This window comes from Zea mays, chromosome 1 (assembly GCF_902167145.1).
Source record: "Zea mays cultivar B73 chromosome 1, Zm-B73-REFERENCE-NAM-5.0, whole genome shotgun sequence".
NCBI lineage: Eukaryota > Viridiplantae > Streptophyta > Magnoliopsida > Poales > Poaceae > Zea > Zea mays.
The window spans coordinates 106120980-106142697 of NC_050096.1; the positions used below are offsets into that span (position 1 = coordinate 106120980).

A 21718-nucleotide genomic window follows, 5' to 3' on the forward strand; every position below is an offset into this window, starting at 1 on the left:
CGGGGGGGCATCGTCACAGCCAGAACAGCCCCCCTCACGCTGGGGCATGGCGTCTTGGCGTCGCGACGCGGGTAAACCAACCAAAGCGAGGCTTTCCATTTATTTCGCTGGGTCTCTTGACGATCTTTCTCCATCACTGTTGTCATAATAGCACCAATATTTCTCCCGTAAGGAAAAGAATTTCGACTCATGAGCCAAACAGGACGTAAAATAGTCATCGCCGACGGCCGGGGAATAGGGTCCTTCCTATGCCATCGAACCCCGACAACCTTCAACATGCACGAAGATGTTTCCCAGAGCTCGGGCGAAGTTATAGCCTCCCCAGACCCAGCGCACGTCCCCATCAACTCCTCAACAAAAAGTCTAGAGGCCTTCGGCCCCATCTTTCCCCCCTCCAAACCTTGCACATCTATTTTCCTCTTTCGAGTTGCTGCGACCACAACCTTTCCCTTTGAGGTGCCCTCTTCAGACCAGGTCTTCACCTGTTTTCCTTGGTCATCCCCAGCATCAGCAGAGTCCCCCTCCGGGTAAGGACCATAGTGCAAGCTATTCAATTCAAAACCCGGTTCAACCTGACGTTGGAATCGCGTATATCCCAGCTCCTCAACATCTCCGTCTTCGGCACATATTTTCCAACAATCTTAATCGCCTCCGACTCCACACCCCGAACGAAGGCGGCCGTGTCCTGCCCTCGTAAATCAATAGCGAAGGCTGGGCTCCGCACCATCTGGTCACCTAAAGACGGCATCGGGCGAATACTGACTTCGCCAAAACCCCACCTGTGAGCCAGCGACCACACACTGCAGGCAACGAACTCTTCAACTAAATCTCGGTCGCTGCTCAACCGGGCTGCGTTGCAAAGGGCCTCCTCGTTTTTATTCCCTTTCTTCACTTTAAATTGTGGGAAGGCCACATAACAATGCGAGCATAAGATGGCTGGGGGCAAACCAGGCAACCCTTTGACATCCCCCGGCGCCACATAAAACCAAAAATCCTACCAGTTGCCCCACTTATTCTTGGCACAAGGAACAATCTCAACTACTTCGGCCGAAGTCTTCCCAGTCCTCGGTTTGAATGTGCAGGACCCAAATTGCGCAATCAGTCCACCTATCTTTTTCTTCTGCTAATGCAAGCAATAATTTTTGGCGAAGACCTCAACGGATGGCTCTCCGCCATAAGAAGTCACCGCCCAAACATACTTCGCCAACGCCACCTTAGCGTTCGGCGTCAACTGATGAATCTGAATTTCGAATTTTCGCAGAACTTCCACTACGAATCGATGCGTCGGCAAGCGGAGTCCAGCAGCGAAAAAGGCCTTGAACACAACCAATTCCCCCTCCGGCTCGGGGACATCTTCAGCCCCCAACGCCTGCATAACTCCATTCCCAAAATAACCCAAAAGCTGCATCTCGTGCACGTGGCCCGAGTAAATCATCAATGTGCCACAACTGTGTGGCTGGGCTATAGCTCCACAAACGCCGCTGAATCACTAATCAACTTCTCCGACGACGGCGCGTACGAGGACGCAGTCGCAGCGAACGATGACGAAGAAGAAGACGACAACATCACGTACCGTCGATGGCGACAGGCTGTCTGCTTGACGTGAGCCAGATCACCAGCGGCGCGAGAGGAAGAGGGCAACGAGCAGAAAGCAAGAAGACTAGGGTTTTTTCCGCACGAAGATGGGTAAAAACCTCGCAGCGCCGCATGCGGCTTTTTATAGACAAGGGAAAACGCCTCGGGAACTCAACAATCCCACAGTAAAATGTCAACTTTCAACGGTTATGTTTCAAAAACCCCCGCGGGGCCACTTCAACCGAGCGAGGGCAGTGTTTCGGCCATCTCTCGACAAAGACTTCGGTACCAGCTCACTTAGTCAAACTGGCCCCTTAGAGGGCAAGTGTTGGAGCGAAGGCGTACCGCCCCCTCGCTCGACTATTTTGGGACATGGATAAATCATGATGGAGGAAAAGCGAAGGCAGACGAAGACTAATGGAGCGAAGGCCCTGAGACGGAGGGAGTGTACGAAGCAGGCGACGGCCTTGTCGGTCCCCATTAGAGCCAGGAACGGTGAAGGCCTCACCGACTACCGAAGACCTGGCGCATGGAGCACGAAGGACTCTGTCACCACCCGCGCGTTGTTGAGACGGTGGGTCCATGTAAAACCGCTCTGGCCCGCCTGGTCCTACTTGCAAGCCACTATGTGGGTAGAGTTAATGGTGTGCCCGTCCTTATTATACCTAATCACGTTGTAATGACCTATAATAACCTTTAAGAGGGGAATATTCCAGGGATAACGTTGTATTTGACATGGTGAAACCATCCCCTGGTTACTTATAAATACCTCCACACTGTACCCTATTGCAGGTGGCTGAAAAACACTTGCCCAAATACACTGTGTTGACAAGCATCAAATCATCCCCGTTCTCCCACTGTTTGGATTAGATAGACCACGTGTCGGCAAGTTCCACCAAAAGTGAGAGCAAAAAAACTTTCTCACCGCTCCCAACCTGCTCCTCACTATCTAACCTCTCAGGAATCACTTCACAACATATTTGCCAAACAATTTTCGTCAAATAGATTGACTTCTAAATAATCACTAATAATCAGTCTATTAAAGAATTGACTCTCGAAGCTAGAAAATCAAACAAGCCCTTAATAATAAGGAGATTCTTTCACATAGATCCCCTCGCGATATGTGTGCACCAAATCACCGTTGTGCATGTAAAGCATGAGTATACCCGTTGTCCTCTTGTCGTCGCAAGCTCCCCCCCCGGCCTCCGCCCCGCCGGCCAAACCAATTCTGAAATCTGAAAACAAAGCTTTTCCGCTGCCGACCGAGCACTCCGTTCCATGGCGTCGCCTTCCTCGTGGGACTAGCAAGCCTCGCCTCGCTGGTTCGTCTTTCACTCCCCGTCCATTTCGGTTCCCCACCAGGGTTTTTCCGCAGCCTGGGTCTCAACCTCGATTGGATCGTAGGGTTAGTGATCTGGATTCGTGGGGTTATTGCTCTCGAACCTGCTTGCGTAGGTTCCACTTGGTCTTCTCGCGCGCGCTAGTGATTTCGACCCGTGTCGGCTCGCTAGAACAAGGCGTAGGAGGAATGCTTGATACGGCCTCTTACTCGTGGGAGGCATTCCCCTGTTTTTTTAGATCTTTCAGTATTTGTCAGTTAAAGCGACGCAGTTCTCGGTCATTTTTTAAAGAACTTTTCCAGAGGCGTTAGAAGCCTATAGCTTGATTCTTAACGCAGTCGTTAAATTATATATAGCCAGGAGCCCAGGAGTAAGCATGATCAGATCATAAGACTAGCAGTGTTTTGTTGTCCATTCAAACATTTTTTCTTTTTGTTCAATATTGTGAGTTTCTGTTCATGGAGTGCATGAAACCTGTAATTCTTGAATCCTCCTGGTTTAGAATGTTGTATTCCGTTTTATGTTTCTTGTCCTTCAGTTGGACTAACATTTTCTCCCTGAAACATACTTTACATTTTTAAAGATATCTCTTTCCGTTATTGATTTTTCCATTGAACTATTACACACTTTTTCATATATTTAGTCCACCAGACCACCACTCTTGATTTGATCCAATCTGAAACCTGCCTCAAAAGCAAAAATTGAAGTTTCAAACTTACCCTCAAGCAAGAGCAACCTTTAAAGACGTCAGCATGCCACACTTGATGTTGTTTTCCTCCACTATTTATATCGACCTTCTGTCTTCTCCACTAATATTCAATACCCTGCAGTAACATGGTGCCAACTTACAAGTATTCTCCTTGCCACAATGTCCTTATATTTGTGTTATCAAACCAATCGACACTGCGGTGGTAGAGCTCCTCCTCATCGCCCAGCAAGACGAACGACTTGGCGCGTCGCGCTACCCGCCGAGCCTCGGCTTGGTCGAGGGGTAGCTCTCATTGGCGGAGATATTGCAGGTACGGGGTCTGCCAATTTCGATCAGGCGTGGCCCCGTTCTGCTCCTCCTCGACGTGCAGCGCCTCGCCCTCGGGGGCCGAGGGTACCTCGGGCTGAACCGAGGACGCCTCGGGCTGAGCCGAGGGTACCTCGGGCTGGGCCGAGGTTGCCTCGGGCTCGGGCGTGTCGTTGATCTTGACGGAGGGTTGATGCAGATCCTGGGAGAAGACGTCCGGGGGAACCGTCGTTCGCACCGAGGCTATTTTTGCCAGCTCGTCCGCAGTCTCGTTGTAGCGCCGAGCGATGTGGTTAAGCTCGAGCCCGTAGAACTTGTCTTCCAGGCGCCGAACCTCATCGCAGTAGGCCTCCATCTTCGGGTCGCGGCAGTGGGAGTTCTTCATGACTTGGTCGATGACGAGCTGCGAGTCACCGCGGGCGTCGAGGCGTCTGACCCCTAGCTCGATGGCGATCCGCAACCCGTTGACCAGAGCCTCGTACTCAGCCACATTGTTGGACGCCGGGAAATGGAGGCGTAGCACGTAGCGCAGGTGTTTCCCGAGGGGCGAGATGAAGAGCAGGCCCGCGCCGGCTCCCGTCTTCATCAGCGACCCGTCGAAAAACGTGGTCCAGAGCTCCGGTTGGATCGGAGCCGTCGGCAGCTGGGTGTCGACCCATTCGGCTACGAAGTCCGCCAATACCTGGGACTTGATGGCCTTCCGAGGGGCGAACGAGATTGTCTCGCCCATGATTTCCACCGCCCACTTTGCGATCCTGCCCGAGGCCTCTCGGCACTGGATGATCTCCCCCAGGGGGAAGGATGACACCACAGTTACCGGATGAGACTCGAAGTAATGTCGCAACTTTCGCCTCGTCAGGATCACTGCATACAGCAGCTTCTGAACTTGTGGGTAGTGGATCTTGGTTTCGGACAGTACCTCGCTGACGAAGTAAACTGGCCTCTGAACGGGCAATGCATGCCCCTCTTCTTGCCTCTCGACCACAATCGCGGCGCTAACCACCTGAGTGGTCGCGGCGACGTAGACCAAGAGGGCTTCTCCATCAGCTGGGGGCACCAAGATAGGCGCCTTTGTAAGGAGCGCCTTCAGGTTCCCGAGAGCTTCCTCGGCCTCAGGGGTCCAAGCGAAACACTCGGCCTTCCTTAAGAGGCGGTACAGAGGCAGACCTCTTTCGCCGAGGCGTGAGATGAAGCGGCTCAGGGCCGCGAGACATCCCATGACCCTCTGTACGCCTTTTAAGTCCTTGATGGGCCCCATGCTGGTGATAGCTGCGATCTTCTCCGGGTTGGCTTCGATGCCTCGCTCGGAGACGATGAACCCCAAGAGCATGCCCCGGGGCACCCCGAAGACACACTTCTCGGGATTGAGCTTGACGCCTTTCGCCTTGAGACATCGGAATGTCACTTCAAGGTCGGAGAGGAGGTCGGAAGCCTTCCTTGTCTTGACTACGATGTCATCGACGTAGGCCTCGACTGTGCGACCGATGTGTTCGCCGAACACATGGTTCATGCACCGCTGGTACGTCGCGCCCTCATTCCTCAAACCGAACGGCATGGTGACATAGCAGTACATGCCGAAGGGCGTGATGAAAGAAGTCGCGAGCTGGTCGGACTCTTTCATCCGGATTTGGTGATACCCTGAGTAGGCATCGAGGAAGGACAGGGTTTCGCACCCAGCAGTGGAATACACGATTTGATCGATGCGAGGCAGAGGGTAGGTAACCTTCGGACATGCTTTGTTGAGACCAGTGTAGTCTACACACATCCGCCATTTCCCCCCTTTCTTTCTCACAAGCACAGGGTTGGCAAGCCATTCGGGATGGAATACCTCTTTGATGAACCCTGCTGCCATTAGCTTGTGGATCTCCTCGCCTATCACTCTGCGCTTCTCCTCGTCGAATCGGCGCAGAGGCTGCCTGACGGGTCGGGCTCCAGCCCGAATATCCAGCGAGTGCTCGGCGACATCCCTCGGTATGCCGGGCATATTCGAGTGACTCCACGCAAAGACGTCGGCGTTTGCGCGGAGAAAGTCGACGAGCACTGCTTCCTATTTGGGGTCGAGCCCGGAACCGATCCGGATCTGCTTGGCGGTGTCGCCACTGGGGTCGAGAGGGACGACCTTAACCGTCTCCGCTGGCTCGAAGTTGCCGGCATGACGCTTCACGTCTGGCACCTCTTTGGAGAGGTTCTCCAGGTCGGCGATGAGGGCCTCGGACTCGGCGAGGGCCTCGGCGTACTCCACGCACTCCACGTCGCATTCGAACGCGTGTTTGTACGTGGTGCCGACGGTGATGACCCCGTTGGGGCCCGACATCTTGAGCTTCAGGTAGGTGTAGTTGGGGACGGCCATGAACTTCGCGTAGCATGGCCTCCCCAGTACCGCGTGGTAGGTTCCTCGGAACCCGACCACCTCGAATGTCAAAGTCTCCCTTCAGAAGTTGGAGGGCGTTCCGAAGCAGACGGGAAGGTCGAGTCGTCCGAGGGGCTGGACGCGCTTCCCAGGAATGATCCCGTGGAAGGGCGCAGCGCCTGCTCGGACGGAGGACAGATCGACGCGCAGGAGCCTGAGGGTCTCGACGTAGATGATGTTGAGGCAGCTGCCCCCGTTCATCAGGACCTTGGTGAGCCTGACGTCGCCGACGATGGGGTCGACGACGAGCGGGTATTTCCCCGGGCTCGGCACGTGGTCGGGGTGGTCAGCTTGGTCGAAGGTGATGGGCTTGTCGGACCAGTCTAGGTAGACTGGCGCCGCCACCTTCACCGAGCAGACCTCCCGGCGCTCTTGCTTGCGATGCCGAGCCGAGGCATTCGCCGCATGCCCACCGTAGATCATGAAGCAGTCGCGGACCTCGGGGAACTCTCCTGCTTGGTGATCTTCCTTTTTGTCGTCGTCGCGGGCCCTGCCACCCTCTGCGGGTGGCCCGGCCCTGTGGAAGTGGCGCCGAAGCATGACGCACTCCTCGAGGGTGTGCTTGACGGGCACCTGATGATAGGGGCACGGCTCCTTGAGCATCTTGTCGAAGAGGTTAGCACCTCCGGGGGGCTTCCGAGGGTTCTTGTACTCGGCGGCGGCGACAAGGTCCGCGTCGGTGGCATCGCGTTTCGCTTGCGACTTCTTCTTGCCTTTCTTCTTGGCGCCGCGTGGAGTAGACGCCTCGGGAGCCTCTTCCGATGGGCGGCCCTGGGGCTGCTTGTCCTTTCGGAAGATAGCCTCGACCGCCTCCTGGCCAGAGGCGAACTTGGTGGCGATGTCCATCAGCTCGCTCGCCCTGGTGGGGGTCTTGCGACCCAACTTACTCACCAGGTCGCGGCAGGTGGTGCCGGCAAGGAACGCGCCGATGACATCCGAGTCGGTGATGTTGGGCAGCTCGGTGCGCTGCTTCGAGAATCGCCGGATGTAGTCCCGAAGAGACTCTCCCGGCTGTTGTCGGCAGCTTCGGAGGTCCCAGGAATTCCCGGGGCGCACGTACGTGCCCTGAAAATTGCCGGCGAAGGCTTGGACCAAGTCATCCCAGTTGGAGATCTGCCCCGGAGGCAGGTGCTCCAACCAGGCGCGAGCAGTGTCGGAGAGGAACAGGGGGAGGTTGCGGATGATGAGGTTGTCGTCGTCCGTTCCACCCAGTTGGCAGGCCAGGCGGTAGTCTGCGAGCCACAGTTCCGGTCTCGTTTCCCCCGAGTACTTTGTGATAGTAGTCGTGGGTCGGAACCGGGTCGGGAACGGCGCCCGTCGGATGGCCCGACTGAAGGCCTGCGGACCGGGTGGTTCGGGCGAGGGACTCCGATCCTCCCCGCTGTTGTAGCGTCCCCCACGCCTGGGGTGGTAGCCTCGGTGCACCCTTTCGTCGAGGTGGGCCCGACGGTCGCGACGATGGTGCTCGTTGCCGAGGTGGCCCGGGGCCGCAGGCGCGGTGTTGCGTGTACGCCCGGTGTAGACCGAGGCTTCCCGCATGAATCGGGAAGTCGTGGCATGAGGTTCCGAGGGGTATCCCTGCCTTCGGGAGGCAGAGCTCTCGGCCCGTCGGACCGCAGCGCCTTCCAGGAGATTCTTGAGCTCTCCCTGGATTCGCCGACCCTCGGTGGTTGATGGCTCCGGCATCGCGCGGAGGAGCATCGCTGCGGCTGCCAGGTTCTGACCGACCCCACTGGATGCGGGCGGCGGCCTGACCCTGACGTCGTTGGCGACGCGGTGCTGGAAACCCTGGGGTAGGTGACGTATTTCTCCGGCTGGGGGTTGGCCCGCCCATACCTGCCCGACGTCCCGGCGGATCGACTCAAGCGCTCCTGCTCCCTCGTCGAGCCTGGCCTGCGCCCCGCGGACTTGCTCGAGCTGTGGGTCGTGACCCCCCGCCGGAACGGGGACCACAGCTAGCTCCCGCGGGATGTCAGCGCGAGGCACCGGCCTAGGGAGATCACCGTCCTCCGGCATGCCGAGATGGTTGCCTTCGGAGGGATCCCCTAGCTCGACGTGGAAACATTCGCGGCTTGGGCCGCAGTTCTCGTCGTCAAGGCTGCGGCTACCGTCGGAACAGTCGGAGAGGCAGTAGTCACATGCGGTCATAAAGTCCCGCATGGCACTGGGGTTGCCAAATCCAGAGAAATCCCAACAGATGCTGGGATCGTCATCTTCCTCGGACCCAGAGGGCCCGTAGGTCGAGACGTCCGTCAATCGGTCCCAAGGCGACCGCATACGAAACCCCAGAGGGGTTGCACTCGCCTCAACGAGAGCGCCCGCCAAAGCGAGGTCGCTAGGCGGGTTGAGGCCGAGTCAAAATGACGTAGGATGGGAATCAGTCAGTACCTTTTGGTCGACGAGGAGCGACATAGTCACGTCGGGGACTGATTGCACCGTCGTCTCAGGTACGAGGGCGACGTCCCGCAAGCTCTCCGCGAGCGCGCTGGTGTCGTCCACTTGCTCGGGATTGGCGTGTCGCGGGGGGACGGCGCTCGCCTTCGTCTCGAACGCGAGGTCGACGCCCGACGCGCCCCCCGTTGGGGCGCTGGGGACGTCGATTCGCTCGACAGCCGACGAAGCGCGACCTCCCGCTTGGCCTTGGTTGCCCCGCCTCCTCCTCCGTCGGCGGGGGAGAGGACGGGGCGAGCTCGAATGTTGTTCTTCCACCACGCGGGGAAGATGTTGTCGATTACGCCGCCGGCGGGCGGGTTGTCGGCCGCCATTGTCGTTGTCGCGCGGCGGTGGAAGGAGTATCATGTCGTAGCTGCCGTCGAAGGACATGAACTCAAGACTCCCGAAACGGAGCACCGTCCCGGCCCGGAGAGGTTGCTGGAGGCTGCCCATCTGGAGCTTGACGGGAAGCTGTTCGTCAGCACGCAGCAGGCCCCTACCTGGCGCGCCAACTGTCGGCGTCTCGAGACCGGGGGGTCCCTAAGCCGACGAGTGAGTGTGCCGCGTGCCCCAGCCCAGATGGGTCGAGCGCGTGGGCGAGCGCGAAGGGGGGAAAGCGAGGTGGCCGGAGACGGGCGTGAGAGAGGTGGAAATCCCGCGGCCTTCGTGTTCGTCCCGCGCCCAGGTCGGGTGCGCTTGCAGTAGGGGGTTACAAGCGTCCACGCGGGTGAGGGAAGCGAGCGGCCCCAAGAGAGCGCCTGTCCCGTCCTCGTCCCCGCGCGGCCAACCTTTTTAAGAAGGCCCTGGTCCTTCCTTTTATAGGCGTAAGGAGAGGATCCAGGTGTACAATGGGGATGTAGCAGAGTGCTACGTGTCTAGCGGAGGGAGAGCTAGCGCCCTAAGTACATGCCAATGTGGCAGCCGAAGAGATCTTGGCACCCTGCTGGTGTGATGTCGTGGCTGTCGGAGGAGCAACGGAGCCTGGCGGAGGGACAGCTGTCGGAGCGGTTGAGTCCTTGCTGACGTCCCCCTGCTTCCGTAAGGGAGCTGAGAGCCGCCGTCGTCACAGGGCTTGCGGGGCGCCATCATTGCCTATCTGGCGGAGCTAGCCAGATGGGACACCGGTCTTGTTCTCTGCGGCCCGAGTCGGCTCGGGGTAGAGTGATGATGGCGCTTCCTGTTGACGTGGCTGGCCTGTGCCCTAGGTCGGGCGACGTGGAGGCTCCTCCGAAGCCGAGGTCGAGTCTGTCTTCCATGGCCGAGGCCGAGCCCGAGCCCCTGGGTCGGGCGAGGCGGAGGTTGTTCGGCAGAGGCCAGGGCGGAGTCCGAGCCCTGGGGTCGGGCGAAGCGGAGTTCGTCGTCTTCTGGGGCCTAGCACGAGTCCGAGCCCTGGGTCGGGCGGAGCGGAGTTCGTCGTCTTCTGGGGCTGAGCCCGAGTCCGAGCCCTGGGTCGGGCGGAGCGGAGTTCGCCGTCTTCCGGGGCTTAGCCCGAGTCCGAGCCCTGGGTCGGGCGGAGCGGAGTTCGCCGTCTTCCGGGGCCTAGCCCGAGTCCGAGCCCTGGGTCGGGCGGAGCGGAGTTCGCCGTCTTCCGGGGCTTTGCCCGAGTCCGAGCCCTGGGTCGGGCGGAGCGGAGTTCGCCGTCTTCCGGGGCTTTGCCCGAGTCCGAGCCCTGGGTCGAGCGGAGCGGAGTTCGCCGTCTTCCGGGGCTTAGCCCGAGTCCGAGCCCTGGGTCGGGCGGAGCGGAGTTCGCCGTCTTCCGGGGCTTAGCCCGAGTCCGAGCCCTGGGTCGGGCGGAGCGGAGTTTCCTATGGCGCCTTTGGCAGGGCCTGACTGCCTGTCAGTCTCACTCTGTCAAGTGGCACTGCAGTCGGAGTGGCGCAGGCGACGCTGTCCTTCTGTCAGACCGGTCAGTGGAGCGGTGAAGTGACGGCGGTCACTTCGGCTCTGCCGGGGGGCGCGCGTCAGGATAAAGGTGTCAGGCCACCTTTGCGTTAAATGCTCCTGCGACTCGGTCGGTCGGTGCGGCGATTTAGTCAGGGTTGCTTCTTAGCGAAGGCAAAGCCTCGGGCGAGCCGGAGATGTGTCCGCTGTTAAAGGGTGGCCTCGGGCGAGACGGAAATCCCTCGGGGTCGGCTGCCCTTGCCCGAGGCTAGGCTCGGGCGAGGCGTGATCGAGTCGCTCGTATGGACTGATCCCTGACTTAATCGCACCCATCAGGCCTCTGCAGCTTTATGCTGATGGGGGTTACCAGCTGAGAATTAGGCGTCTTGAGGGTACCCCTAATTATGGTCCCCGACAGTATTGGAATAAAGAAGAGAAAGGCATCAGAGGAAATGAACGCTTGTTCCACAAATCCAGTCTCAGGCGTCACCGACGACAAACGACCGTTACCATAGGTCGCCGGCGAGCTCTTCGTGTGCCACCCCTGCCTACTCGATCTGGGCTGTGGCCTAGGACGCGTTCCTATAATCGGGAACACCCATATCAACATGCATGATAAAAACCATGCACACTTTTATTACATGAGATAGCTGAAGCATTTGACAAACTAGGCAGCCAATCAGAGCCAAGGTGGCCAAGATGCTGATGCTAGATAGATTCAGCATCAATAGGCATGGCGCGAGAAGGGGTGACACATGAGGCAGGAGACCCTAGGATGCGTAATGTGTAGTGGGCCGAAGCTATTGGACTTGATCATGTTTCGGGTAGCGAGATCCTTCACAGAAACACCGAAGGGGTCAAACTCCACAAAACATGAATCTTTAGTAGTGAAGCGGCAAACAAAAAGGGGATTCTGATTTTCTGAATTATATCAAGGGTGAGAAGAATGTTATTGAGGCAGAATGCCACGGGAAGAATCGAGTCACCTGCTAATAAAGATGGTCGCAATTTTATACCCGCGAGTCTCTTAATGGGAGAAAAAGAGGACCCAGCGGGTAGAACGGGTACGGGTACATACTCATTAAACCCTTACCCGTGTACCCATGTGTATAAAATACATGGAATATAGTTAACAATTCTCTAAAATTTATCCTAGCTCAAGGTTTGTCTTGGCCTTCTGGCTCCTGAGTACAAATGTTGGAACTTGCTCTCCTGGGCAAGTTAATCCAACAGGAAAGTGGAAAGAGTATTTGCAAAGTTTGTTGAGGGATGGCAAAAGCTTTGTTAATCTCCCGTGTGAGGGCACTGTACGGGGGTATTTATAGGCACTCGAGTGGCCGCCTGTCCCTTGTCAAAGACGTTTATGCCCTCGAGTACCCGGTTTATCCCCAGAATATTCCCACGAGGGGAGGTTACAGATAGTCATTACGATAAAGGCTATTACAGACGTGGAAGGCCCGTAGACTTCGACAAAACCTTCATCTTGCAACAGCGAGGGCGAAGGGGACCACACCGGTCTCCGTCCAGTCGACGCCTTCGGCTTGTTCAGACGCGTTCTGTGGATGTAGCCTTCGTCGGGGTGATGAGGAGACGAAGGCATCGAGCGAAGGGTAGCGTGTTTGCCTTCGCCCCAACAACTACATGCTACATAGGTCTTGGGACACATGGCATCAGTGGGTAGACAACTAGCCAAAACAGTAAAACACATCCAAGGCTCCAAGCTTCTGCGATAAATTAAGTTGGCAGGCAAGCGTGGCTCCACCACTCTAGACGAGTATGGGTACCCACTGGGTATAGAATACCCAACGGGTCCGGGTATGGGTGTGGAATTGTACCCGCGCACGGGTACGAGTATTGGAGAGGGGAGTTTTTAGTCTAACGTGGTCGGGTCTGGGGTTGCAAACCCGGCGGGTCTTCACCAGTTGCCATCTCTACCTACTAAGGTGAACAGGGAGGATGAAGCCATTACCAATGACGATAGATGGAGTAGCTAAATTAGAAGGATGAAAGAGGGAGATGTTATCGGTGGTGGTGGTGGTGTGGTTGGAGGTGTCGGTGTCGACCACCCAGTTTGTGACCACAATAGGTGTATTTAGAGCCATAGTGTTAAACAAGTTAGCAAGAGACTATTGATCTCATCTGTCGGACCATCGAGACCAGCTTGGCGCAATGAACACATGTGGTGAGGATGTCGGAGCCTGTAGGGGTTCGAAGCCGAGGATGTTGGGTGGTCCAAGCAGTCTAGACGTCGCCATCATGGCATGGAGCACTTGGCGTTGTTGCTATCATTGGCTGCTAGGAACCAGGTCGGGCCACATGCTGATGCCGCTCATCCATGGGTTGTAGAAGGTCAGCCATGGAGTGTTACCATGACAACACCTTCTCTACTTGCCAGATCCTAAGGTAGGAGTAAGCTGCCTTCTGGTCCTGGAGGAGCGTGCCGGAGTAGAAGGAGCTAGGGCAGTCGGTGTGGGGACGACCGACAGAGTGGCATGAAGGCTGTCAGAGCAGCAGCAAGGCTAATGGTAGTCATGTCGAGCTTCTCCAGAACAAGGGCGTCCTTGAGGAAGGACGGGAAGGGGGAGTAGCGACAGATGATGGCTGCGACGTGCTCAAACTTCTTTCTCAAGCCTCGTAGAATGTTGAGGACGAAGATTGTTAACAAGGGCGTTCAAGTCAGCCAGGGAGTTCGCCATCCCCTTCAACTTGCATCAGTAGTCACCGACGGGAAGATTGCCCTGCATGAAGGTGCAAAAGGTAGCATCGAGCTAGATGGTGCAGGTTTCACAATTATCGAGAAACTTATTCTTAAGAGCGAGCCATGCCATTGTGCTCCCTGGCGATTTAGCGCAACTCGGGGGAGATTGTACAGAAGATTCAGCAGATGATGTCGTTGTCCATCCAATCCCAGCATTAATCGACGTTTGATGGAGGGTCAAACAAGATGTGGTCGACGAGGGCATACCACTTGTGAGCAAGCAGCACTTCATCACGCCAGCAATTGTAATAATAGGACATGAGGACGGCCATCACCAATGACCGAATGTCGGGAATAACGACTACCTGGACGTGGCGGTTGGCGATGGTGGTAGCCTCGTAAGCTGCATCGGGATCACCTTGTGGGGGCGCCTTGGGGTGGTGGGCCAGTGGTCGTGGGTTGATGTAGGCCCAAACCCTAACGGGCGGCGGCAACCTTCTGTTCGAGGGTAGCAGTGGTGGCCTGCTCCTGTTTGAGAAGGGTGGCTGCCTAGATGCGAGCGTGTGCATTGGCAGCCTCCTTTTTCGCAGCCTGAGCCGTGGCGAGTATGTCATCGATCTTCATGCGAAAGGCCACACCTCAGCTCGGGTGCGCTCCTCGGCAGTCAATGAGGTCCTTGTCATGGGCACGCAGGAGGGATCGTATGCGTTGCTGCGGTGACGTGGCACAAGGGTGGCAGTGGCCCTAGAGGCGTGGCTGTCCAAGAGGGGTGGAGGCCAGGGGAGGAGTGGAAGCGAGATTAGACTCGTGATACCACCCTGTTTGACACAGCTTATTTCACAATTCTTCACAGATTTAAGCATAAGTTGTACCAAACAGGGCTCTTCTGCAACAACTTATCAGTTTAGCTTCAGAATGAACTAAAAACAGTCCAGCTTCTCAGATAAGCTGTTTTTCCAACAAGCAGCAACTGTGCCAAACAGGGCCCTGTTAGAGGAGGTATTGCCACAGAATTGTATTGTTTGAGCCCAGGCTGATTATATACAATGCATAGAACTAACATTTTATTTTAGTAGGCAATGCGATACATATCTATGTATATATGCAGTGCTGGGTGAGCCCAGCCCAACTGCAGTTACTCCAATATGGTTGTATGACTAATTCTAACAATTACAAACCTTTTAACATTCACATCAAATTTTTAATATAATTATCTGGCATTTTTCTGTTATTTGCCTACATTTATTTAAACATGTGTGCATCTGTGTGCTAACTGCTAAAAGCAGCATTGCTATGATTTGATGGTTGGTCGCCTGGATTTAGAGTTCAGTGTTATCTGTAGTGTCTACCTGCTCTTTACTGTGGAAGTGCTGTGTGGTATCTAGTTCACTCAATCACTCCTTTGAGTCCAGTTAGCTCCTTTTGTAATGCTATCTTTCCTTATTTGCAGGAGACCATCAAGAAGCAAGTGGCAATCATGTATTTGTGGCCGAAGGCGCTAGAAGTACCTATAATGGACCCCTCAAAGTAATTATTAGCACTTTTTCTGTTTTGGTTTGTGTACATCAAAACCTAGATCTGATGGCAGGGGAGTATTGCTAATGGGTTTCAAATGTCCCAGAGCATCAAAAAAGCCTGTTGGAATTCTACTTGTGAAGGTCGTAAGAGCCCAAAATTTGCGAAAGAAGGATCTGCTGGGTAAATCAGACCCATATGTGAAACTTAAAATGTCAGATGATAAACTTCCATCCAAGAAGACTACTGTAAAGCGCAGCAATCTCAATCCAGAGTGGGATGAAGAATTTAAGTTTGTTGTGACTGATCCAGAAAGCCAGTCTCTTGAAGTTAATGTCTTCGACTGGGAACAGGCATGGTTTGCTTCGTCTTATTTTAAGTTTATGTAGTTTTCTTCCGACATATTAGCAAACAATATGCAGTTATTTTTGCTCTTATAGGTTGGGAAACATGAAAAGATGGGAATGAACATGGTCCCACTGAAAGACCTCCCGCCAGAGGAGACTAAATTTACTACCCTTAACTTGCTCAAGACCATGGATCCAAATGATGTACAAAATGAGAAGTCTCGTGGCCAGCTTACTCTAGAGGTCACATACAAGCCTTTCAAGGAAGCAGATGTGGAGACAGAAGATACAGAGGGTACCAATGTGATAGAAAAAGCTCCAGATGGTACTCCAGCCGGTGGTGGATTGCTTTATGTTATTGTTCATGAAGCCAAAGATCTTGAGGGGAAGCACCATACAAACCCCTATGCAAAAATAATTTTCAAAGGCGAAGAGAAGAAAACGAGGGTATTGTGTAAACTAATTATGCTTTATGATTTCATGGAATGACTACAATTGAGCTATCTCTTTACTCACCCTCTTGCTAGGTCATCAAGAAGAATAGGGATCCACGATGGGAGGATGGATTCGAGTTTGTGTGTGAGGAGCCTCCTGTAAATGATAAACTACATGTTGAAGTCCTAAGTAAAGCCCCGAAGAAAGGGCTGATATATGGCAAGGTAGAATGTAATTCTCGTCTATTTAATAACTAATCTACTGCACCTGGTGACTGCTAATTGCCTTTTTTTTGGAACTGCCGCCTTGTATGTGGACTGAATTCTAACAGTAGATCATTTGAAGGCATAAATATCAAATATCTTTTATCCTAATGCCTGTATTTTCTTGATCCAGGAAACTTTGGGCTACATTGATGTCAACCTTGCAGACGTGATCAGTAACAAGAGAATTAATGAGAAGTACCATCTCATAGACTCAAAAAATGGTCAGATCCAAATTGAGTTGCAGTGGAGAACTTCCTAGACAGAAAGAACACGAATACCTGAATGTGGTATACATATGAATATTCTTGTGCTGAGTTTGCGGATACCTGTAATTGAGCTCATGTAGATATTCCCTTTGTTTCAAGACATCTGCTGAGTTTTTCAGCTTTTAATTGCTCAGATTTACTAGAAACACTATGGGCTAGTTTTGGAGTCCAAAAACCGAAGAGGATTAGAGGGACTAAAATTCCCTTATTCAAAAGTGAATAATGAGAGGATTTTAGGTACCGTTTGGTTCAAATATTTGTAACGTAATGGGTAAATGATTACGTTAAATCATGTTTGTTTTAGTCTAACCGTAATTAGATACCGTACTAAAATTTGATACCGGACTATTTAAACTTGTTACCGCCCGTAATCAAGTGTAAACTATTACCATTACCCTTTACGTTACATTTCGTGAACCAAACAGCACCTTAGTTCCTTCAATCCCCTCCGATTTTGTGGTTCCCAAAACTGGACTGAGCCCTATGTTACCCCTGAAAACTGGACTGAGCTCATTTTGTGGCTAATGAGGGACAATACAAACACAGAATTTTGGCACGTTGATAATTCACATCATGCTCCAAATGTTTCGTTGGTATCTAATATGACCATTTAGCATGTGCGTGTTTTACTGAAATGCTTCGATCCTAACGATGAACTTGCAAAGTTTCAGTGGCTATTAGAATTCCCTGACCATATACTGGAAACAGTGTGAAACATGCAATTTAGCTTCTGAAAGGATCAATGATCAAGACGCTTCGAGGGTGAATTCAGCTAATCTAGAATTCTCGTGAAAATTAAACCTAGAGAAAGAATTGAGCTAATTTAGTGTGTAACATGCAATTAAGCCTCTAAAAGGATCAATGATCAAGATGCTTCGAGGGTGAATTGGGCTAATCTAGAATTCTCGTGAAAATTAAACCTAGAGAAAGATTTGAGCTGATTTAGAATTCTTGTGTGAAAAAAACATGTGATGTCTAAAAGGGGTGAATTAAAACTTCTAAAACTTTCTTTAAACTAGGCCACAAATAAAACACTATAGCAAAACCTATGCAAATAATCAAACTAGAATGTGCAAACTAGGTTTTGTCTAAGTGTTGTTATCTTTACTGCAATGGCTAAGTTTTAATCCTAAATAATATAAGTATAAAGACAAGATTGAAACTTAAATACTTAACATAAATGCGGAAGCTAAGGAGCAAGGTAGAGATACAAATTCTCGTGGATGACGCCGGTATTTCTACCGGGGTATTCGAAACCACGTAAGGTCCCGACTAATCCTCGTTGGTGCCCCTACGCAAAGGAAAGCCCACGCTAGGGCCAAGCACCACGGTCGAGTAACTTCATAGAGAGTCGTGAGCCTTCTCCACGCGCAAGTGGTGCTCCGCTTCCGGCTCCTCTCGGACGCTCCCCGCCGTCTCCGCTATCGAGCTTCTGGCTGAAAACGCCGCGGGCCTCGTTCCCTCCGGTACACGGTGGCGGCTGTGACACAAACACGGTTGTCACGGTCTCACAAGACTCTCGCCCCACTTGGTACAATTACAACGGCTCACACAAGAGTCGAGGGGTTGTGTGTTTTTTCTAAACTCACTCAATTAACTAGGATTCACCTAAAGCAAGCGCTAAAGCGGTCTAACTAACTTAAGCACTTCGCAAAGCACCTACACTAATCACCGAGTGATTCTATTAAATACTTGGGTGTACGAGCTCTTGGAAATGTCTACTATATGCCTTGGTATGTTGCTTAGGCTCTCACACCTTGGAATGGCCGGTTGGGGGTATATTTATAGCCCCCAACACAAAACTAGCCGTTGGAGAAAAGTTGTGCTCCCTGCGGTACACCGGACAGTGCACTGTTCACTTTCACTGTCCGGTGCGCCTAGTCGTTGGTCTGACACTGCAGGCGACCGTTGGCGCGCAGGCTTTTTACACCGAACACTCCGGATGTCACACCGGACAGCCCGGTGGTCTTATCTCCACAGTGCCACCTAGAACTAGCCGTTGGGGCTACTGTTCCTGGTGCACCGGACAGTCTGGCGTGTGGCACCAAACAGTCCGGTGCTCCAGACCAGACAGTCCGCAGACAACACTTTCTTTATTTCTTGATCTAGGTAACTTTAGCATCCTGTGAACTACAAACACAAACACTAGCAAATACATTAGTCCACAGGTTATGTTGATCATCAAACACCAAAACCTATTTAGCCAAATGGCCCGGGGTCTATTTTCCTTACAATCTCCCCCTTTTTGGTGATTGATGACAACACAACCAAAACAAGCAAACATTACAATTATTTGAATGAAAATATGCAACCTACTTGCTAGGATGCATGTTTGTCCCCATAATGTGAGATTATGGACTTAAGCCTCCCCCTAACTCCATAATTCACTGACTTCCTATTTTAAACCAAAGAATCAAAACCGCTTGAAGATTGAATTTTTTTTAATTTGGTGGTGTTTGGTGTTTGATACAATTTTCATTGCTTTGGTCCCTAAACTGTTCCCCTTTGGCATCAACCACCGAAAAGGAAGACATTAAAAGCACATAGGAAGCAAATAAGCTTGCCCTTATAAAATATTCATCAATTAAATCTTTGGCCTTAGAAATTAATTAGTCATTTTCAATTTTAAGGCTAGAAAGTGATTCATTCAATTTGTCAATCTTAGCAATTAAACTAGCATTATCATTTTTAAGATTGGCAATTGAATCATCATATTCATTTGACTTCTCAACCTTAGCAATCAATTTGGCATTTTTAATTTTAAGGTTGGAGATAGTGTCATGGCAAATGCTAAGCTCACTAGTCAATTTTTCACATTTCTCTATTTTCTGAGCATAAGCATTTTTCACTTTAACATGCTTCTTGTTTTCCTTAATAAGGAATTCCTCTTGGCTATCCAAGAGTTCATCCTTCTCATGAATGGCACCTATCAATTCATTCAATTTTTCCTTTTGTTGGATGTTTAAGTTTGCAAAAATAGCAAGCAAATCATCTTCATCATCACTAGAGCTATCCTCATCACTAGATGTCGTATATTTAGTGGAGGCTCTAGATTTTACCTTCTTCTTTTTACCGTCCTTTGTCATGAGACACTTGTGGCCGACGTTGGGGAAGAGGAGTCCCTTGTTGACGGCGATGTTGGCGGCATTCTCGTCGGAGGAGGAGTCGGTGGAGCTCTCGTCGGAGTCCCATTCCCGATATACGTGGGCATCGCCGCCCTTCTTGTAGTATTTCTTCTTTTCCTTCCTCTTTCCCTTCTTGTCGTCGCCCCTGTCACTATCACTTGATATAGGACATTTAGCTATAAAGTGACCGGGCTTACCACACTTGTAGCAAACCTTCTTGGAGCGGGGTTTGTAATCCTTTCCCCTCCTTTGCTTGAGGATTTGGTGGAAGCTCTTGATGATGAGCATCATTTCCTCGTTGTCGAGCTTAGAGGCATCGATGGGGAACCTACTTGATGTAGACTCTTCTTTCTTCTCCTCCGTCACTTTGAATGCGACGGGTTGCACCTCGGGTGTGGAGGAGCAACCTTGCTCGACGATTTGCTTGGAGCATTTGATCATCAACTCAAAGCTCACAAATTTTCCTATCACTTCCTCGGGAGACATTAACTTATATCTAGGATCACCACAAATTAATTGAACTTGAGTGGGATTACGAAAAACAAGTGATCTAAGAATAACCTTGACCATTTCATGGTCATCCCACTTGGTGCTCCCGAGGTTGCGCACTTGGTTGACCAAGGTCTTGAGCCGGTTGTACATGGCTTGTGGCTCCTCTCCTTGGTTGAGAATGAATCGACCGAGCTCCCCCTCGTCGTCTCCCGTTTGGTGATCTTGGTCACCTCGTCCCCTTCGTGCGCCGTCTTGAGGACGTCCCAAATTTCTTTGGCCGTCTTTAACCCTTGCACCTTGAAAGGGAAATAGGCTTACACCTTTTCCTTAATTGATTTTGGTGGTTGAATTGCCCAATACAAATAATTGGACTAGCTAGTTTGCTCTAGTCTATAAGTTTTTGTCACACCCGTTTCCCAAGGGCAGAGCCGGGTGCATAGCATATGTGTGGCAGGATCTATTTCCACACATATGTTGACATCACAAGTGTAATATATTAAAAGAACAATGCATAAAAGTGTAAATAACGATTATATTAACATATTACACTTCGAGCAGACATAATGTCTTAACCTTTATTCACCAAAGTACAGCGAAACAAGGACATCCATCCACAGGAAGATGACCGGGGTATCACTAGACTAGCATCCATGGAGCTCAGCATCATAACTTCATCTGCAAACTTCTGATCAAAATTTAAGCAAGGGTGAACTCACTTATGGTCGGGGCTCAGCAAGTGGGGGAAAAATTAATGCAGGTATAACAAGGTGAGGCTAAGGTTGAGCAGTAAGCATTTTAGTTGATCAACATTTTATTAACAACACATGTCTTACTAATAAGTGTGAATCCCAAGTATTCCCATTAAACAAAGGTATAAGAGTATAACAAAAACACTTAAGTGAAACCACTTAAGCAAACCATTGGCATATCATCGGATCTCGATTTATTTCCATCTTCAAGTTCAATTATCATGTGAGGAGTTCAGGCTGCTCATAACCGTGAGCACGGCTGATATATCAGTTTTACACTCTGCAGAGGTGGCGCATCTTTACCCATGAGTCGCGATTCCCTTCTAGCCCGGGTTAGCTAGACCCGTATTCACTTCTGAGGTGAATGGCCAGGGTCTCACTACGAGGCTTCTCCCTAGAGTCCTCATTACGCAAATGCTGGAAATGGTCAAACTGCATAAGGCACACCTACCGTAACCAACTTATAGTCCAGACTACAGGGTAAAGCTTTGGGAACTATGCCTGTATCCAATCTGCCTGAGTCGGAACTATAAGAGCTTGCCAGATGCCCCCGTTCCTGTCGATCACAACCAACACACAACATAAGACTTCCCTAGTTATTTAGCCAAGACCAGAGCCATGATAGTTCTCATGGTAGCACTGTTTTCCCGGGTGGTCACTCCATGTTCCAATTAATATGCAATAATCTTGTTTAACCATCGGGTTAACAACAATAATGTAAACTTACCATTTAGAACATTAGTATCATAAACAGGAGTGACTGCACAAATTTAAAGTTGTAGCAATAGCATAGCTAAGATCATAATCCCAGGTTAAACAAGGAGTAAGGTTGGAAAAGCTAGGGGTATCTAAATAGGTAACCCATCAAATTATGCATATATATCCAAGAATAAACTTTATTAAATGTATTGTTTGGGATCAAACAGAGTATGTAGAGGGAGAAGTCCACTTGCGTTGCTTATTGAAAACTTGAGGTCCTTCCACGGATAGGAATAGATCTTGATTCTTAACTACTAGATCAACCACTGAATATCACACAAATAAACAAGAAGAACAAACACCATTCAATAACATACAACAGTCACCATATGTAGAGCTAAAAGAAAGCCTAATGAAAAGGGCGTTCGCTTTTCAAAAACATTACGCGCAAGGGTTATAACAAAAATGTATT

The 21718-nt window shown here is 51.5% G+C and overlaps 1 protein-coding gene across 1 annotated transcript; it reads left to right on the forward strand.

Moving 5' to 3' along the window:
* Window positions 1–2735: 2735 nt before the first annotated feature.
* Window positions 2736–16324, forward strand: LOC100192771 (uncharacterized). Its single transcript, NM_001367080.1, has 6 exons — window positions 2736–2897; window positions 14803–14879; window positions 14974–15220; window positions 15308–15661; window positions 15742–15873; window positions 16046–16324. Exons 2-6 carry the CDS (start codon window positions 14830–14832, stop codon window positions 16172–16174), a joined length of 912 nt encoding a protein of 303 aa, NP_001354009.1. The 5' UTR covers window positions 2736–2897; window positions 14803–14829; the 3' UTR covers window positions 16175–16324.
* The last annotated feature ends 5394 nt before the right edge of the window (window positions 16325–21718 follow it).